The sequence below is a fragment of the Dermacentor andersoni genome, chromosome 1 (genome assembly GCF_023375885.2).
Source record: "Dermacentor andersoni chromosome 1, qqDerAnde1_hic_scaffold, whole genome shotgun sequence".
NCBI lineage: Eukaryota > Metazoa > Arthropoda > Arachnida > Ixodida > Ixodidae > Dermacentor > Dermacentor andersoni.
Window position 1 is genome coordinate 366,637,355 of NC_092814.1, and position 8,211 is coordinate 366,645,565.

The window sequence follows — 8,211 nt, forward strand, 5'->3', positions numbered from 1 at the left end:
CAGAACATGTTATTTTATTAGGCATCAGACAGGGAAATTAGATGTGGAAGGGCATGTCCCTTAAAACAGTGCTAGCAGTAAAAAAATAAAAGCAAAAAATATCTTTTTACAGTAAATACCACATGGGCAGAATATGTGGCTATTGCGATGAGTCATGACCAAGGCGTAGCGGTCCTCACTCTCTAAGAAGCAGAGGATGAAAATAAAAAGGGTTTCTGAATTGCAACCACAGAAGAAAGAACACATGGGTGGCTGTGATGAGCCACAACTATGGCAGCATTGTTTCTCCCCACCCTACAGGAGTTGATTTAATTTAAAGGGCCATTGAAATGCTTTTGAAAAATTTTGTAGACGTGTAGGATACAGCTAAACTTAAATCATTTGCACCACAATTTGTGTGATTAAGAGAGCTATGGACGATTACAAGTTACCCTCCTCCACAGCCATGCATTTTCTCCCGAACTCGTTCGCAGAGTGATCGGGGCTAAGCTCCGCCTTTACTGGCTCTGCGTTATGATGGCACATCGTGTCGTGTACTTCCGGTTCTCTAGGAGCGAGAGCACAAAGCCTCTCCAACCTCTTTGCCAGCTGCTCGGTAGTCGACCCCAAGCGAGAGCTATTGAAGCAGCATACGTTGCGAACATTCTGTCGCAGCACCGAACAAGTCTTGTATTCCGGTAACCACAGGCGAGCTGGGCGTCTCGACGGAACGGTAGAGGCAGAATGTCAACCTAATGAAGGAATTTTAGCGTAGATGTATGTCAGCTGCCTGATTGGTCTCCACGGTCCAGTCCTGCCACGCGTTGGCGCATAGCTTAACCAGCCAAACAAAGAGCTAAAGTTGCTATAACGAAGTGTAAAACATTTTAAACATTTACAAAAACAATGTCTTAACAATTCCGCTCCCGCGAAAAATTTACGCCTGCAGCAAAGAAGAATATGCTTCATACTGCTACTGTGTTTGGTTGAGCTCTGTGCCACAAGGTGGCTGCAACATGCAGACCATTCATGTTTGTGCTTCTGCTCATCCCATGAAATGGCACAGTCAAACGGCCAGGCCCTGTCCCCTTGCTCTTGCGTTTACCCGAATACTGGACTAGTGAAACGCTGTTGTGATAGTAATATTCCGGTGTGAAGTCACGGCCGCAAACGCGCAAATCCTGGCGCTGAGCGGATAGCGACAGTACGATGCACTGCAGCCACTCCGCTCGTTTGCTGCCTTGCACAGGGACGCGATGTCGCAGCTTGACATATTGCCAGTCGCTATGTTTGCAGCCCACAACGCAACAAAGTCGAATCATGGTGCTCGCGAAAAGACTGAGACTGACTCTGGCCGCGGAGCTCTCGTCAAAATGGAGCACGTTGTAACACAAGCAGACGACGCTTGCTGTGTGCCGGAAGTGCGTAAGTGTAGTGAGAAACTGTTCTTGTGCATTCTCTTTCTGTTACTTTTTTATAGAAACAAATTAACTAACATTCCAACTATTACGAACAACAGTCGTTCACCATAAAGTTGGAAAAATTATTGATGACGTCCCCTGGGCAGCCAACCGGATAGCTAGCCCTACTAACGGCATTAGGGAAAATAACATCAAATGGGTAGGGGCGGCTTAAAATTCAGCCGAGAGATGTGCTGTGATCGGCAGCCATGTACATATTTAAAACTTTATAATAAATTGCACATTTTATGTGGAGCACTTTATGTGGAACACTTTATTTTATGTGGAGATGCGTCAATTAATGATCACAAGGACCTACTCTAACGACGCGGTACGTTTGTGCAAAATTGTTTCAGTGTCCCTTTAAGATAATTAGAAGCCATTTTTACTACAAACCTTCAATGCTAAGGGCATGCAACATAATAGCGGTTCAAAACAGCGTAAAGACATTCGAATAAAACAGGCATGTCAGCACAAAGAATAGATGGGAAATGCCATAGTTAAGAGGAATTTCCTTTCAACTTACAACAACAGTGTTCCAATCAGAAGGCAAGCACGTAAGCTTGCCAGCACTTTCATTCATACCCAAGGCGGGTGTGTACCTTATAAATAAGATAGGACTTGCAAATTGCCCAGACGTGGTTAGAGAATGAAAGCCAAATTCTAATGTCACTTTTGAGGTCATTGAAAGAGTGACCAGGAAAGTCACCAACACACACCTACATATGTGCTCATCTATACACACACATACTATATTAAGGCCACATACTCAAGCAAAGCAGGTTAGCCATAAACTGGTTACATAGAAATATGTAAATATAATTCAAAATACTCTCTGAAACAGATATAGGAAAAAACAAGGAAAACTGAAGAACCGCGCCAGTTACAATAACAAAAATTCATTACAAAGACATTTCATGCAGGTTTTTCTCGAACGGCATAGTAAGATTTCAAGAGCACTTTCTGTAAACATTTACCATTGTAAGCAAACAAACTTCACTATTTACTGGCAATACTTTGTACTGCATGTAATAAGCTCCCCAAGTTCAAACTGACCAACATTATAAATTTAGATATGCAGCTGTAAGGAATACAATCTCATAGTTGCCATAATTCTTAATTTAGGTACTCTACACAACACAGCTAAAAGTGAACAAAAGTGACATCTACCAACCATAAAGTTGTAAATGTACAATGTGTTTTTCTACTTAGCTATTGGACAGCCATAAACACCCTGTGCACAATGTTATTAAAATGGAAGTTGTCTCTACAACATTCCACACGTGTAGCAAATGCTATAAATGAGCTTTTACATTTGATTGTTGAAAGGGAGCAGGTACCAATTTTTGTGGAACCCAATTAAGTGCAATGCAAAGCACAATGCTACCAATGGCATCCAATACAGCAGCAGCGGTAATGCCAGAATGCCATGAAAAATATTTTACATGAATTTTCCAATCTGTCGAGGTCATGACTTTTAAACAAAACTGTGCAATGGACATGCTTTTATTAATATAAACTACATTCTTTTCATGACCACCATACTCTCCCAGCACATTTTAGTTAGCAACTGTAAAAGCCCTCCTTGAATTTCTAACCGAAAGTTTTGTGCTAATTGTAAGCTAGCTCCAGAAAAGCTCCCTATAGTATGAAAATTTAAAAGAAAAAATTGCTAGGAAGGCGTCTACATTTAAATTGATCCATGCACTCAGCTCAGCTCGCCAGCAGTGTTTTCTGTGCTAGCCTTACAAAAAATATTTTCCCGCCACATTCCATGTAAAAGCATGGGCTAACATCTGCTGATAATTCAAATAAAATTTCCTGCTCTGCTCTCCGAGATTCCATTACATGATTTGAACTATAGGCACACTCAGAAAAGAACCTACGTGACGCAATAAATATTTTTACACAGCCACTCACATCATTGAATGAAACAATGTGTTTGATTTTGAGGCATTTTCCTTGGCCTGTCACAAAAGCAGTGCTGTCTGTTTTGTTTGGCCTTGAGTACTGCTCACTGTGGAACATGTTCCCGGCTACAATGACTCGGTCATGCTCCACAACAGGGCCACAGATAATGTTGCAAAGATGTTTGCGAATAAAGCTGAGCAATGGCTCTGACACACTTCGTGGCTTGCTCACAAGAACAGCATCGTTACTATAGTGGCTAGGCAATTGCAAAGTATGTGGACTGGCTTGTGCACTCAATCTCTTATAGTTGCTGGCCATCATGTTGCTTTCAACAATTTGAATAGGCACACCTTTGGCTGACATCACTAACTCTTTAAGGTGACCAATGTGGGACTCAAAACTGAAGCAAGAGTGTGCCCAAAGGGGACCTTGTAGGACAACACTCTTCGGGATGTGCAGTAGCTGGTGCACATTGTTGGTCATGTGGTTTTCACCATATAAAAACTGCACGTCAACAACAAACCGTACAAGGCAGTTTGTACTAGTAGTAATGTTGTCTTTGCTCACTGTGCCTTGCAACAGCAGTGCAATGCCTTGTACAAGAAGTGAAAAATGCTTAAAAAACTGTGCTGGCAAAAGTCCCTCAAGGCATGGTAATGAAAAGTACAACAACCACTGCTGCCATTCAGATGCTTTCCAATACATTCGTACTGAAAGAGACCGAGGGAGACGCGACACACAAAGATGGGGCTTTGTTGCACATAAGCGCTCATCAATGATTGAAAGAACTTGTGGTGAGCCAATGTAATATGGCTGATTCACAGCAGACAGCCAAAGCTCTGTAAAATGCCGTGATACCCCCAACAGGACACAATGCATGTAATCTGGGGTGAAGCCCCAAATTACATCAAAGTACGGCAGGTTGATGAGAGGAGATGGGCCTTTTACACCTTTGTGTACTTGGTGCAGAAAAGATGCCTTCTCCGTGTGTTTCTTAGCATTTTCTGCATTTCTTTCATCCCTGACGTTCATATCCATAGGATACTTGACAGTTCCTGTTTGACAAAGCAAGAAGAGTGCAAATGGAACATGAAAGGTCTTGCCTGTACAGTTAAATAAAATTATGGGATTTAACAAGTGAAATTGCATACTGGTTTATGAGGGACTCTGCAGTGGACAGCTCAGATTAGTTCTGATAAGCTGAGCTTCTTTTTTTTAACATGCACCCAAACCACTGTAAATGAGCATTTTTGTTTTCTGCCCTCACCGGAACGCTGCTACTACAACTGAGAATTGAATCTGCCACCTCATACTCGGCAGCACAATACCATAGTTACTAAACCAGTGCAGTGAATGGCCAACAACATTAAACGTGATTATTGTGGATTCCAACTAACATAGGGTTTATTTTCCAACGTTCACGCGTGATTATGTATTGTAGAGGTATATTCGGAGTAAGAATCAATTGTGAGAAGTAATACAATAATACATTTAAACTATCCATCTGCATATATCCTTTGTTCATTATAAGAAGCCTGAAAGTGGCTATAAGGCAAGTGAGAGCTACACCTAAATATGAATAGCTAATCATAAAATGGCAAGATTTGTCACCAGCTGTGCTCACCATGCACGGTCTTTCCACCGTGCAGGCACCACCCGCAACCGTAATACCCATTGTGCTGGGTGAAGTTCTGAAGTGATGCTCGAGCGGGAGCGTCAGCACAACAGCTGAGGCAGTACACCTGCAGCAAGCACATATGTTATCATATTGACTGTTGTTTTTGTCTTAAAACAGACATTATATTTTTAAAACACAATTGGTCAAGCTCCTACTCTAGAAGCTTCAGGCCTGTAAAGCAGGGAAATCATTTATGCCATTTTAAATTTGTCACATATCCTTTCTTAGTAGGCATACAAACTTAGGTATCTGTTTCAAACAGTAGTTCCGATGACATGCAGGTCTGACATTAGCTACTTGTAGGTTAACAAAGCAGCAATTGTGCAAATTGCCATGAGTGAAAACAGTTACGTAAATAATTCTACTCACCCCAGAATGAACTATATCAGTGCCAGCCATCCACGTCACACCACCAGTGGCAAGGTCCCTCATTTGCTGGACAAAGCTGTTGAGAAGCAGAGTCATGTTGGGGTGTGACTGACCGTACCATAAGGCACTCACGACGACATTTTTGTGCCGCATCTTCGGTGGCAGCTCATTGACAGTCAGCTGTATCGGCCCAAATAGAAAACTTCGACGATTTAAAAACTGGGCTGCCGTCAGCATTGAAAGTGAGTGTCAGGTCATGCCTTTTCAATTTATGTCTCAGCTCTCTGTACAGGGAACCATCCGTAATGTCAGACACTTCGTTCATGTCTCTGCCGGCCTGTACTTGGTCAATGGACTGCAGCCTTTTAACCAGCGCATTTGCGATGGGTTTCTCGGAGAGCAGCGAAGAAAGTTGCTGCACAATAGGCAAGGCGATAAAAAAGTGACCGTCTAGCACCAAATTCCGCCCGCTATATTTTCTTTTACAGACGGAGCAGCTCACCTGCAGACTATTGTGTTCTTGCAGATCGCCCGATGTTTCCGCCAGTAAAGTCATGCAAGGTGCACAGTAAAAATGGAACCGGGCATCGCGGATATTGGCTCCTACGTGTTTTTTGAACAGGTACTTTGACGCCGGAATGTCGTGCCTATCAAGTATGTGCGCGATAAGCTTCTACAGGGCTTCAACTGCCTTCCACGACAAGCCGAACTCCAGTGAAAAGTTCAGTGCCAGTACCAGCAAGTCGTTAGCAGATGTTTCATCGACGTCCTCAGTCTGTGCCGGTGGTACTTCACTATCACTTTCGATGGGCACTTGCGCCTCAGGATGTCTGGAGTCGTTCTCAGGTTCAAAGCTATCGTCCTGCATCATTTGCTCAATGTCCGAGTCACTGTCGGTACACGGCATACCTGGCGCCGACCCCGTATCACCGTTTCCATCGTTGTCTTGCAACATGGCTTGATAGGAATCGCACTGTGACATTGTACGTCTATGAAGATACGTTCTCGTGGATCTCGGAAGGCCGTGAGCATTGTTCATGGGCCCTAAATACTGCTTCTGAGGACCCATGGCCGCGAAAAACTGAGCTAGCAATGGCCAACTGGCCAACACGGCAAACACAACAGCGGGAGCTGGATGATTGGATCGGACTGGATCGCATTGGATGGTAGTTGCGAAAAGAAATATCTTTGTTAAAACAACTCCACTAATATTTGTTACTTTTATTGGCATGTAAGGATTTTTGTTACTCTAACATTTGTTTTGTCACTTTTATATATTTAGACATTTATATTTATTACAATTTATTTTACTTTACCGAGCGCTTAAATCCAATGCAATCCAATCCGATCTGGGCAAGCTTTCGGTGAGACCCACGTGACAACTATGCCTTGAGTTCTGCGTGCGTTTGCACCGGTCGTGGTTTGCACTAGCTTTAAGGATGTTTGCCGTCGTAAGATACACTAGCGATTTTGATGGAAAGCTTCATGTGATTCCTGCTTCGGACATAAAAAATTTTAGGCCGAAGAACGATTTAGATTTTGATAAATTAACTGTTTATTCAGTATTTTGGCGGGACCCGGTAGACGGTAAAAACACCGACTACTACAACGCCCAAGTCCTGATGCTGGCAAGTATGTGCTTTGGATCCATTGTGAGTTCTTGTTAATCATTATTACCGTTACCATGCATTCTTTAAAAACCGAAGCCGAGGTCCGTCGAAGAATGGACACTAAAAGGCTGCAAAAGCCAAAGATTCGGCCGGACCTCAACAGCAGCTCGGACGAAGGGGCCGAGACGGCCGAGTGTACAACGCAAAGAAAGAAAGTGCAGAAAAAGGTTAGTGTCTGCCATATAAATCTGCAGTACTGCGGTATAGTTAGTGCTTATCAGAAATATGTGTGAAAACAATGATGCACACGATAGTCCTAATTTTACCAAAACATTTTGTGTGTCTAATTTTTCACATTGACAGAGTTCACGTGAATTGTTTATACTTCATAGACACAGAAAAAAACCGGGAGACTGGAAGGGATGCGATGTACGACAGCATCATAAACAAGACCCTGGAAGACGCCCATGCGAATTTGCAGCAAGTGGCGCATCGCCGCCAAGACAAAGTTGCGCGCACTCGCCAACATGTAAGTCACGTGAATGAACTCACGCTAGGCTCAAAAAGTTGAGAACTGTGCGCTGCTAGGGTAATCAATGACCCACTTTATTGACTGCAGCGCAAGCGGGCCCGCACTGTGATCGAGTCGGGGAGCTCAGACAGCGACTCTGATTCATTGTGCGCGCTGAGTGAGCTGAAGGCAGCGCAAGAAAAAGCGCAGGTATGGAAGGCGAGGGCCATGCAGTACAAGGAAGAGAGATATTTTCTCAGGGATCGAGTCACTTCTCTAGAGAAGTGCCTGGAGAGTAAAATTTTTCAGTTAAGTGTGACATATTTTATTACTAATTCGTTAAATAAGTGCCCTGAGATGCGGCAGCGGCGCACTATTGCTTACCCTTTAACTGCTTTTCTTATAGTGGAAGGCACACTTCCCCAGCAGCTCTTTCAAGGCTGCAGCAGCAGCAAAGGTTTAATATTTTATTATTACTTCTAATGAAGTGAATGTATATGGCCATTTGAATTATTACCATGCATACTTAGAAGTATGTGGTAATTTTCTCTGTTACTGGTGTTTAGCACATACCGCTATGCAGGGCAGTTGCTCCTTGAGAGAAGTGCTGATTCTACAAAAATTTATGCCTTTCAGCCTCATCCGTAAAAGTGGGCAGACTCGAAGCTGCTGCCGAAATCCCCAAGGAAGTAG

General features: G+C 43.2%; 1 protein-coding gene across 1 annotated transcript; it reads right to left on the reverse strand.

Annotated features, from left to right (window-relative positions):
* Positions 1-2,262: 2,262 nt before the first annotated feature.
* LOC126516752 (uncharacterized) lies at positions 2,263-5,493 on the reverse strand. Its single transcript, XM_072289648.1, has 4 exons — positions 5,398-5,493; positions 4,975-5,092; positions 3,360-4,405; positions 2,263-2,274 (listed from the first exon to the last, which is right to left on the reverse strand). The coding sequence occupies exons 1-4, from the start codon at positions 5,491-5,493 to the stop codon at positions 2,263-2,265; spliced, it is 1,272 nt and encodes a 423-aa protein (XP_072145749.1).
* Between the last annotated feature and the right edge of the window lie 2,718 nt (positions 5,494-8,211).